This window comes from Octopus sinensis, linkage group LG20 (genome assembly GCF_006345805.1).
Source record: "Octopus sinensis linkage group LG20, ASM634580v1, whole genome shotgun sequence".
Lineage (NCBI taxonomy): Eukaryota > Metazoa > Mollusca > Cephalopoda > Octopoda > Octopodidae > Octopus > Octopus sinensis.
This window is the reverse complement of record NC_043016.1, coordinates 10,725,499-10,738,826: the sequence shown is the minus strand read 5'-3', so window position 1 is coordinate 10,738,826 and position 13,328 is coordinate 10,725,499. Positions and strand designations below refer to the sequence as shown.

The 13,328-nt window shown below is 38.7% G+C and overlaps 1 protein-coding gene across 1 annotated transcript in view; it reads left to right on the top strand.

Annotated features, from left to right (window-relative positions):
• Positions 1-12,537, top strand: part of LOC115222571 (centrosomal protein of 104 kDa-like) — a 185,608-nt gene extending 173,071 nt beyond the window's left edge. The window contains exons 23-25 of the mRNA XM_029792847.2: positions 4,802-4,940; positions 6,170-6,325; positions 11,977-12,537. Of these exons, the coding sequence (XP_029648707.2) occupies positions 4,802-4,940; positions 6,170-6,325; positions 11,977-12,065 (384 nt within the window). The 3' untranslated portion in view covers positions 12,066-12,537. The remainder of the gene's footprint in view (positions 1-4,801; positions 4,941-6,169; positions 6,326-11,976) is intronic.
• The last annotated feature ends 791 nt before the right edge of the window (positions 12,538-13,328 follow it).

The window sequence follows — 13,328 nt, the reverse complement described above, 5'->3', positions numbered from 1 at the left end:
TTGTTTGGTGGTGGTGGTGGTGATGGTGGGGGGGGGGGTGTGGGGAATAAGTTTAAAAAAAAACAGAAAAAAAATATTGATGCGTTTCATTTAGGAAATTTTAAAAGAAAAGACGTTAACGAGTTTCATTGAATGATTATTCTAGTTCCCATCAATTAAATATTTTAATCAGATGATCGAGATGATGGTTATGATGATGATGATGACGACGACGACGACCATCATCATCATCGTCGTTGTCATCATCATCATCATCATCATCATCATCACCAGTATGATCATGAAATGTTCAAGTTATAAGTGCATTTCAATAAATTCAGGGTTACGAAGTGTGTGTGTAAATATATCATCATCATGATTGTTATCATCATCATCACTACCACTGTTATCGTGTTGCTGTCATCATCAACCTTATTATCATCATCATCATCATTGTTTTTGCTTCCAATTTTCCTTGTTTTGCATGGATCATATATGGCATTTGGTTGAGGTAGGTTTTGCTACAGCGAGGGTACCCTTTGTGTCATCAACCCTCACCTGTTTGTAAGCAAGGTAACGTTTCTCTGTGGCCAGACATGTTCTTGCCAGAATATTCGAATGAATGACATTAATGCTTTGTATGACAGCAACAATCATGCAATATCAAGACAAAGAGATGTAAACATTCACACACACTCACACAGGCTCTCATAACATACATATTACATACATACATACATTCATATATATATATATTATATATATATTATATATATATATGTCATCGCAGAGTATATTCGCAGCAAGTATAGATGGGCTGGACATGTCGCCTGGCTCACCGATAATCGGTGGACGCACGCAGTTGACGAGTGGTACCCACGTGAGCGGAAAAGACCACCCGGAAGACCTCCTCAACGGTGGAGTGACGATTTCAAGAGGACGATTGGGATCACGTGGATGAGAAAGGCGCGATCCAGAGAGGAGTGGACAGCGTGCTGTGACCAGCAGTGTCAAAGTGAGTCAAAGGGATATATATATCGCAAGAAATGAAGCCAGTATGCTCCGATGGATGTGTAATGTCAGTACTCATACTCAGCAGAGTGTAAGTACCTTGAGAGAAAAGCTGGACCTAAGAAGCATCAGTTGTGGTGTGCAAGAGAGACGTTTGCGCTGGTATGGTCATGTGGCGAGAATGGATGTAGATAGTTGTGTGAAAAAGTGCCACACCCTAGCGGTTGAGGGAACCTATGGAAGAGGCAGACCCAGGAAACCTGGGACGAGGTGGTGAAGCACGACCTTCGAACTTTAGGTCTCACTGAGGAAATGACTAGAGACCGAGACCTCTGGAAGTGTGCTGTGCGCGAGAAGACCCGGCAAGACAAGTGAGTCTCATAACCCGTGGCCTTCTACATGGGATGGAGCCAGCCTATGTATGCATACCTTCCCTTCTTGGGACACAAACTCTACTTGTGAAGACCTGTTGAGGCAAGTGAGGATCAGAATCAAAATCGATCAATGGAAATTGCAGATGTGTTACCAGTGCCAGTGGCATGTCGAAACTCTTGTGAAGACCTTGAGGCAAGTGAGGATCAAGAATGGAAATCGATCAATGGAAATTGCAGATGTGTTACCAGTGCCGGTGGCATGTAAGAGAACCTTCCGTTTCGCGACCGTTGCCAGCACCGCCCCGTTCGTGTCCGTTGCCAGCCTCGCCTGGCCCTCGTGTCGGTGGCACATAAAAAGCACCATCCGTTCGTGGCCGTTTGCCAGCTCTGTCTGGCACCTGTGCGGGTGGCACGTAAAAAGCACCCACTACACTCACGGAGTGGTTGGCGTTAGGAAGGGCATCCAGCCGTAGAAACACTGCCAGATTTTACTGGGCCTGATGAAGCCTTCTGGCTTCACAGACCCCATTAGAACCATCCAACCCATGCTAGCATGGAAAGCGGACGCTAAACGATGATGATGATATATATATGTATGTATGTATATATGCATATATATATGTATACACACACATGTCCGTATATATATACACATATATACAAAGTATGGTGGGGTTTAGTTCACAGGTGATCTAAACAATTAAGGTACACTAGGTAAGTGCTGTAATGGATTACTGGTGCTCCAATGTTGTATCCGGAATAGTACTTATGGAGTCATTGCAGATTTCCGATATAGAAGATATATGATTGTTAAAGAGGACAACAAACATTAAGGCAAGGCAAACAAATCAAGTCATATACATTATCATTATTTTTTCCAATAATAATACTATATACAACTTGAGATGTTTGCCCTGCCTTAATGTTTATTGTCCTCTTTAACAATTATATATATATACTAGCAGTATCGCCCAGCATTGCTCGGGTTTGTAAGGGAAATAACTATTTAAGCATTTTTAGAGATGTAAAGTATAATAGCCATCTCAATACGGCTAACCACAAAGAGGCGGTGTGTTACTGTAGCTTTTTACGTTCTGAGATTTAATAATAAATTTTTAGAGAGTTACTTCCCTTATATATGCCAAAAATGCATTAAAAATGGGAAAAATTGATGGTAAATTATTTTTTAAATCATAGACGCGCGCTAATACCCAGAAGGGCTCGATATGAATCACGACTATAAGATACCCGGTTTTGGTTAAACTGCACCGCAAAATGTGGGAGTAGTTAGGAATCTAAATCGTAGGAGACAGACAGCACACAACCTCACTTTTATATATAAAGATATATATATATATATCAACCAGCTTGATGCTTTACGTATGTTATGCTTGTGTACTATCTCCAACATAAAACCAAGTGGCCATATTCATTACAATGCAGTGAGCTGGCAGAAACGTTAGCACGCCGGGCAAAATGCGTAGCCGTATTTTGTCTGCTGTTACGTTCTAAGTTCAAATTCCGCCGGGTTTGACTTTGCCTTTCATCCTTTCAGGGTCGATAAATTAAGTACCAGTTACGCACTGGGGTCGATGTAATCGACTTAATCCCTTGTCTGTCCTTGTTTGTCCACTCTGTGTTTAGCCCCTTGTGGGTAGTAAAGAAATACATATTCATAACAGTGAGGTGCTGACAAAATGCAACGTATCAGGTATTGAAGCCATCCTCATCAAACAAACAGCTCAGATGGTCAGGTCATTTCTCACGTATGAGTGATATAAGAGTTTCAAAGCAACTCCTCTTTGGCCAATTTCCAACAGAAATGTCAGTTGGAGGGTCACTTTTGCACTTCAAAGACAAACTAAAAGCCAGTCTGAAACGATGCGACATTCCCTTTTCTTTCTGGGAAAACAAAGCAGCAGAACACAGGACCTGGTGCTAGTCTTGCTTCTCTTCAGTTCAAAGATTTGAGCCAAGTTGACTCCAACAACAAGACCAATTTCGTGCTAACATGATGGCACGCTGGCAAAATGCTGTTCCTCTAAACGGAAACCTTACCTGTCATTGTGGTGTCATGGTACAGAGCAAAGCAGGCTGTACTCAAGAAAACACACAGTAAATGATCCCCAAACACCCAAGTAAACTGAGTCCTCAACTTGTTCCTTTTGCCAAAAGGTTTGCAAAGCACCAACAGGTCTCAAAGAATACATTTATGTCCACAGAACATGATTAAGACTTATTTGACTGAACCTTCATTTGTCATTCACGATGAGATAATCTATCACATACCTACATACACACATACATATATACATACATGCATGCATACATACTTACATGCATACATATATACATACATACATACATGTAAACATGCATACATACACACACACATACATACATACACACACACACACACACATACATACACACACACATACATACACACACGCACACATACATACATACATACACGCATGCATGCATGCGTGTATGTATGCATTGAAATCACAATGAACTCAATCCCACTGCAAGGTGCCTTGCATGACCATGTTTTTACTGTAGCATTGCTTTAACTAATACCTTCTAAGAGGAATTTGGTAAACATATGTTTGTGTGTGTGTATGTGTTTGTACTTTTGTCTGTTGCTGTGTCAAGATGTATGCTTTTATATCTATGTAGCAATTTAGCAATTTGATAATGATAAAACAAATACCAGACAGAAATTATGCATTGCAATCAATATATTGACTCAAAAAGGCAGCAAGCAGTCAGAACCATTACTGTGCCAAACAAAAACGCTTAGTGGTATTTCTCCTTTTTTTTTTGTGTTCTGAGTTCAAATTCTAGCTGAGGTCAGCTTTGACTTTCATCCTTTTGGGGGTTGATAAAATAAGCACCAGTTATGCACTAGTGTCAATGTCATCCCTAAAAATTTCTGGCCTTGTACCAAAATATTGTGACTGATAGATAAACTAAAATCCTTTAAAATCACTGCTCCAGCGTGGCCACAGTCCAATACCTAAAACCAGTAAAAGAACAAAAGGAATCAACATCAAGATATCTCAGTTAATTCCTTTGACTTCAAACTTAACTTTGGGAATTTCTTCTATCCATCTGGGTGGTACGTATGTTTGTAGAAGAGTTGAGGTGGGGGGTGTCAAAATAAATAAGTACCATTGGGCAAAATGGTCAAAGTCCTTTCCGATAAATACTGTCCTGAGTCAGTTGAAAAAAAATCAATATTTCACGGACACTAAAATCTCTAATTTTTTCTTTCCTGTTACAAACGAAAGAATAATTTAAAAAAGAAAAAAAGGAAAAAGAAATAGAAAAATAAAACTTTTCTCCACAAACCAATAAGATATTTTAAAAATTTCTATTATTCACATAATTTTTTTTTTTTTTGCTTTTCTCTCTCTCACTTTATTTCACAGGTTTTGGAAATATCAACGTTTAAGAAGCACCTGCTCACCGAATGTGATGCTATGGACAACTATCGAAATTGTCCACGTTGCCAGGAGGCAGTGTTAAAAGATGTTTACGACAGTCACGTCAGCGATCGAGTATGCAGAGGTGTGTATAAGGGGTTGAACGCATTAATATTTTAACCATTCCACCCTCTTCATATTATGTTTCATGGCTGTGTGATAAGAAGCTTGCTTCCCAACCACATGGTTCCGGGTTCAGTCCCACTGTGTGGCACCTTAGGAGAGTGTCTTCTACTATAGCCTCAGGTCGATCAAAGCCTTGTGAGTGGATTTGGTAGATGGAAACTGAAAGAAGCCTGTTGCATGTGTATATGTGTGTGTGTGTGTGTGAAGGCACATGGCTCAGTGGTTAGAGTGTTGGGCTGACAATCATGTGGAAACGAGTTTGATGTTCGATTCCTGGACCAGGCTGTGTGTTGTGTTCTTGAGCAAGACATTTTATTTCAAATTGCTCCAGTTCACTCTGTTGTAGAAATGAGTTGCAACAACACTGGTGCCCAGCTGTATCTGCTTTTGCCTTTCCCTTGGATAGCATCAGTGGTGTGAAGAGGAGATGCTGGTATGCATGGGCGACTACTGGGTCTTCTACAAACAACCTTGCCCAGAATTGTGCTTTCGTGGGTAACTTGCTACATGCAATACCATTCTTTTATTCTTTTACTTGTTTCAGTCATTTGACTGTGGCCATGCTGGAGTGCCGCCTTTAATCGAGCAACTCGACCCCGGGACTTGTTCTTTTGTAAGCCCAGTACCTATTATATCGGTCTCTTTTGCCGAACCGCTAAGTAACGGGGACATAAACACACCAGCATCGGTTGTCAAGCAATGCTAGAGGGACAAATACAGACACACAAACACACACACGCATATATACAACGGGCTTCTTTCAGTTTCCGTCTACCAAATCCACTCACAAGGCTTTGGTTGGCCCATGGCTATAGTAGAAGATACTTGCCCAAGGTGCCACGCTGTGGGACTGAACCCGGAACCATGTGGTTGGTAAGCAAGCTACTTACCACACAGCCACTCCTGCACCTATGGTCATTCTTGACCGAAGTGAGGTCTTTACCCTTTTGTTAATGCATATATATTTATATATATATATATATATAGAGAGAGAGAGAGAGAAAGAAAGAGAGATGCACACACGCACATATAGGTGTATGTCTTTGTGTGGTTTGTCCCCCCTCCCCACTACCATTATTGATGATGTCAAAATGTAAGAATTAGAAAACCATTAAAGAATACCTCATGTGTATCATAAATTATCTGGGGTTTTCTTCTTCTTCTTCTTTATGCCTATATTTTATGTAGCCGTGGACATAAATGACACGCATTGTCCCCTGTGTCATATGAAGATAAATCATGGAGATGAAGGATGGAAAGACCACTTAACCGGAAGAGTAAATGGGTGCAAAAACAACCCTAGGTTGCATTTGCCTCAGACAAAACAGCACTCGAATATCTCAAGTAAGGGCATCTTTGGTTCTTTTATTCTTGCATTCTTGTTGCTTTCATCATTGTTGTTTAACATCCACTTTCCATGCTGGCATGGGTTGGACAGTTTGTCTGAGAACTGGTAAGCCGGGAGGCTGCACTAGGCTCCAGTCTGATTTGGTAAGGTTTCTACAGCTGGATACCCTTCCCTAACACCAATCACTCCAAGAGTGTAGTGAGTGCTTTTATGTGTCAGTCAGGCGGCACTGGCATTGACTAAGCTTGAATGGTGCTTTTGATGTGCCACTGGCATGGGTGCTAGTCAGGCAGCACTGGCATCAGCCATGCTCAAATGATGGTTTTTATGTGCCACCGGCATGGATGCCAGTCAAGTGACACTAGCATCGACCATGCTCAAATGATGCCTATCAGGTGGCATTCTGTGTGCATTTCAAATTCGTTAAGTATGTCATGTAGTATACTGATGCGCATTGTGGTCCTTGTACACTGACCACCAGTGGTCAATTACAAATTTTGGGTGATCTGTGGTGAGTTTTATAATTCACTAATCAAAAAATTGCATCATTATCATCATAATCATCATCATCATCATTTAATGTCTGTTCTCCATTTTGGCATGGATTGGATGGTTTGACCAGGGGAGCTGCACCAGACTCTGGTCAGATTAGGCATGGTTTCGCCAGCTGGATGCCTTTCCTAACAGCAACCGCTCCAAGAATGTAACAGGTGCTTTTTATGTGGTCTTACAAATGGAAACCACACCTGTTCACTGTCTCAGAATATCTTCAAGTGGCTTCGTGATCATCATCATCATCATCACTTCCTCATCATCAGGACGTATCTTCATATCAGCAGTCAGGGCATACCTAATCAGATCTCTCACTCATACCCATGCTTGATGGAACTGGGATCATCTCAGGTTAGTTCCAGAGGTGTCATTGTACAATATATAGAGCTGACCATGTCTACCAGTGACTCCTATTGGTTGTGGGCCCATACCAGCATCTTCTACATCCTCCAAGCCGATGTCAAGCCTCTTAAGATCTTTGTTAATCACATCCGGCATGGGGTCTGCCATGGGGCCTCTCCCAGCCCACAGTTCTGCGTCAAACAAGGGCAAGTCCCTGGCTGGAAGCAGAGGACATGTCTGAACTAGCACATTTGATGAATAGCAATAAGGTGGGAGGCTGTGGGCTGATGTATGCACATGTGCAGTTCTTCACTGGAAGCATGATGGTACCATCAAAGAATTCATAATTTTCTTTTTTTACTTTTTTATAAGACAATCTAAAAATCTAAATCAACTAAAAATAAATTTATATTATCATATAATATAATGAATAAGTAATTATTTAATTTGAAATATTTATGGCTTACTGCGTTGTTCTTATGTTATATAATTAATTATATAAAATTAGTATTTGGTAGCCCACTTTTTCTCCATGAATTTTGTGTATCACCTTCAGAAGAATGCAGGGCATTATCATTGTAGCAGATTCGGTAGTGCTGGAATGATCCTCGGCATTGACATGAGTGGTAGCACTAGCTACATTATCATCATCATCATCATCATCATCATTGCCATCACCCTCTCATAATCATCACCCTCATCATAGAATAGTGCTGAGCAGCAACAGCAAGCAGTCATGAGTGAAACAAATCTGGCCATCACCAGAGTCCATTGTGATGACCTCCCTACTGCCCTCTTTTAAATGGACAAGGAAAACAGTTTCCCTCTGTCTGGTGTTTATAAACAAAAGAGGTGTGGTAGACAAGTTTGAATGGTTGGTCTGAGAACTCAGACTTTCCTCTTTATTAGAGCTCTCACTTGACTTTAGTAGGTTTCACTTGAAAAAGAAAGTGAAAGTAGAGAGGAAGGTACAATACTCAAACGTATTTATAGGTAGATCAGTATTTCTTTTGGCTCTCTATGTTCTGAGTAGGGCAACGTAACAAAAGCTGCCATTCCACAATCTATAATATCAATTGATAATACAGTTCTATATTTAAGAGATGAGGAATTATTTACATTATTTACATTAGATGGATATTTGTCCTCATCTTGTTTGTTGTTAACACAATGTTTCAGCTGATATACCCTATAGCCGTCATCAGGTGTCTTGAGGAAATTTTTTCGTTGTTGTTGTTATTATTATTATTATTATTATTATTATTATTATTATTATTATTAATAGTATTATTATCATTATTATTATTATTATTAATTATTATTATTATTATTATTATTATCATTATTATTAGTAGTAGTAGTAGTAGTTGTAGTAGTTAAGATCGTGGGCTACTAACCCCAAGATTCCGAGTTCAATTCCAGGCAGTGACCTGAATAATAATAATAATAATAATAATAATAAAAAAAGGAGTATGAAAATAACAAACTCGGCATCTGAACAACTTTGGACCCCCATAACAACTGAAGAGGTCACCCAGGCACTGCAAAGACTAAGCAACTGGAAGGCACCTGGGCATGACAAGATCCCCAACTTCTGGTTGAAATATCTAACAGGAATGCACAAAAAGCTGGCTGAAAACTTTAACAACGTACTAGCAGAGCCAGAGACAATGCCTGAATGGCTCACGAAGGGGAAAACCATCTTAATTCCAAATCAAATGAAACAGAAAAACCAGAAAACTACAGACCAATAACCTGCCTCCCTACTATGTTCAAGGCATTTACTGCAGTGATATCGCAAAGGCTGAACAAGCACCTGGACGAAAACAAACTGTTCCCAGAAGAGCAGAAAGGATGCCGCAAGGGCTCATATGGCTGTAAAGATCAACTAATGATTAATAAAGCCGTAACTGAAGACAGCCACAGAAGAAGAAAGGCCTCAGTATGGCCTGGATTGACTACAAAAAGGCGTTTGATTGCATCCCCCACACATGGATCCTCGAAACACTAGTCATTAACAAAGTAGCACCAACAATCATAAAATTCATAGAGCACTCTATGAATAAATGGCAAACAGTCCTACACCTCCAAACAAAAGAGGGACTCATGAAAACCAAAGGCATCCCCATTAGAAGAGGAATATTCCAGGGAGACACGCTCTCTCCACTCCTTTTCTGCTTGGCACTGTCACCTCTATCTGATATGCTAAATAGAACTGGTTGCGGATATAAATGTTACGGCAAAACGATCAGCCACCTTTTATATATGGATGATCTAAAACTATACGCTGCAAATGACAAACAGCTGGAAACACTATTAAAGACAGTTCATGGATTTACCAAAGAAATAGATATGAATTTGGATTAGAAAAATGCGCCAAAGTAACCATGAAATGAGGAAAACTAGTTAAGAGTAACAACATCACACTAGATAAACCCAATGAAATAAAAGAATTAGACCAAAGCCGAACTTACAAATACTTAGGAATCCATGAACTAGATAAGACACAACACACACAAATGAAAGAGAAAATAAAAAAAGAATATTATAGACGAGTTAGATCAATACTAAAAACAGAGCTCAATGCTAAAAACAAGATAATAGGTATCAACACTTTAGCTGTCCCAGTTATAAGTTACAGCTACAATATCCTTAACTGGACACGAAATGAACTGACCAAAATAGATAGGAAAACAAAAAAATAATGACAGGATCTAGGATGCATCACCCAAAATCTGACATAGAAAGACTATTATACAACGTATAGAAGGTGGTAGAGGACTTATACAGCTGGAAAACTACTATAAAAAACCACCATAGGACTGCAAAAATATCTACTTCAGAAGGAAGGAAAACTGATCAGATAGCGGCAAAACACGAGCAAAACAAAAAACTGTTTCAGTATTTAAGGAAGCTGACAAATACAAACAAGAAATCATACCACCTAATAAACATGAAGAAGAAGAAGAAGATGAAGAAACAACAAAAGCTATAAAACAAATGAAATCCAAACTAAAAATAGAACAGCAACGAACCATGATTAAAACGATGGCAAGAAAAGCCCCTTCATGGTAAATACTCGACCTAAACTAAACGCAAAAGAAATAGACAAAGAAAAATCCCAGCAATGGTTGAGAAGCTCAGGACTCAAAGCAGACAACAGAGGGATTTTTAATTGCAGCACAAGACCAAAGCCTCCCCACCAGAATTACCAAAAACATGTAATGAAAAGAAATATTACAAGTAACTGCAGAATATGTGGAGATGGACAAGAAACAATAAATCATATTATCTCTAGCTGCCCAGTCCTGGCTAAGAAGGAATATATTCACAGACATGACAGAGTTGGAACCTACATACATTGGAAGCTATGCCAACATTATGAATAAAACAACAGAAAAAAGATGGTATAGGCACACACCAGAAAAGGTCACAGAAAACGAGAAAGCAACCATACTCTGGGATATGCCAATACACACAGATAGAGAAATTAAGGCCAACAGACCAGATATAGTTGTCAGAGACCATGAAGAAAAAAAATGCTTTCTAATTGATGTATCAATACCGGCTGATGACAACGTGTCTCTAAAAGAAATGGAGAAACTCTCAAAATACAAAGACCTGGAATAGAGGTAGCTAGAATGTGGAATCTGAAAACAGAAACAATTCCTATCATAGTAGGTGCATTAGGCATGATAAAAAAATATTCAGACAAATACATAACAAAAACACCAGGACTTACAAACACATATAACATACAGAAAATTGCACTACTAGGCACTGCACACATCCTACGCAGAACACTTTCCATACAATAACCATCAGAGCATCACAACAAATCACAGCACATACCCAAGGCACACAGAGCTGCGCTCGGTAGTGAAGTGAGAGTGAAAGCACGCTATAAAAATAAAACTACTGAATAATAATAATAATAATAATAATAATAATAATAATGATAATAATGATGATGATAATGATAATAATAATAATAATAATAATGATGATAATGATAATAGTAATAATAATAATAATAACAACAACAGCAACAGCAGCAGCAGCAACAACAGCAACATTGAAAAATACCTTAGGAATGAGAACCCAGGTTTGAAATTTCCCCAAGACACCTCTATGAAGGCTGGAAGGTATATCAGCCGAAACGTTGTGTTAACAACAAACAAGATGAGGACAAATATCCGTCAAATGTAAATAATGTATCAATTGATACTGTTTTCAAATTTTGACAAGAGGCTGGCAGTTTTAGAGGAAGTTATTAAATCAATTACATCAACTCCATTGATTGGCCGGAACTCATTTCATCAATCCTGAAAGGATGGAAAGCAAAGTTGACCTTGGTGGAGTTTGAACTCATAAACACCAAGCCACTAAGCGTTTTATCCAGCAAGATAAACTACTCTGCCACCGCACTGCTTTTAATACCATTTAATAATAAACTACCATCCTGCTTGACGTGATGCTAGTCTATAAACAAGACTTTCTTGGTTGTGATTCTTGTCTTCTTCAGCAGGTTGTCCATATTTATTTTGTCTCTTTATTACTTTGACATACAAACATTCTGTGGATATTAGATTCTGTTTTTCTTTTGTTGTCTTCTTTCCACTAAATTCGTTTTTTCCCCCCGAGGCTCGTGTGCATCTACAAATCACCAGTCTCCTTTGACGTGTGCACGCATGTGCATCCTTGTTCGGTAATTCATTATCTCATTGTCACTTTTCGTTTCTCTTATTTGCAGATCGCCCTCTGGTGACTAACAGGGCCAAAGAGAAGAGGAACCTATCGAAACCTGTGGGAGGAAAACATTTCAGAGGCGGACATGTCTAAACATGAATCTCTGGGCCATTGACCATCAAATAAAAATTCATTCGATAGACGTTCCATGAAGTCTCATCTCATCACACACATGTACACATAAACACAAAGAACTGGAAAAAAAGAATAACTACTGTCTGCTTAATGCATCAATGTATTTAACAATATTATCTTTATTTTCAAAAGCTTGTCTTTTACTTTATTTTTACCATAAACTTGATAGCAGACAAATAATAAGATTTCCAAGGTGACAGTGTATTTAATATTCAGACTACCTTAAAAGACCACATCATATCTAGTTTTTTTCTCAGTGTTTAATAAGACCATGTTGCATCCAATATTTTTATGTTATATCCAATATTTTAAGTATATAGAACATTTTTTTTTTTTTTTTTGTCTTAGATTAGTTCTTAGCTACAGCAACAAAAATTGATTGAATATTTTTATATATTTAAAATTTTTAAACACCAGCAAAAGAAAAATATAGGCATAGGAGTGGCTGTGTGGAAAGTTGCTTGCTCACCAACCACACCTTGGGCAAATGTCTTCTACCATTGCCTCAGGCTGACCAAAGCCTTGTGAATGGATGGAAAACTGAAAGAAGCTTGTCATATATATATATACATATATATATATATATATAGGTGGCAGGAGTGGCTGTGTGGTAAGTAGCTTGCTCACCAACCACATGGTTCCAGGTTCAGTCCCATTGTGTGGACCCTTGGGCAAATGTCTTCTACTATAGCCTCAGGCTGACCAAAGCCTGTGAATGGATTTGATAGGACGGAAAAGGAACTGAAAAAGCCCATTGTATATATATAATATATATATATATATTATATATATATTATATATATATGCATATATGTGGTGTGTGTGTATATATATATATGTATGTATGTATGTGTGTGTATCTGTGTTTGTCCTCCACCCCCAACATCACATGACAACCGATCTGTGTGTTGGTTTACGTCCCTGTAACTTAGCAGTTTGGCAAAAGGGAGCAAATAGAATAAGTACTAAGGCTTACAAAAATAAGTCCTGGGGTTGATTTGCTCGACTAAAGGCGGTGCTCCAGCATGACCACAGTCAAATGACTGAAACAAGTAAAAGAAATCTCAACAGATTTTTGTTAGTAAAATAATGTAACATTTATTCTACTATGTGCGTGTGGTTTTAGAAAACACGTTCAATATAGAATTCAAACATGGGAAATTTTTTTAGATATTGATTTGTAACATCAAGGCAAAGTTTACATGCATGTGTTGTTTGTGA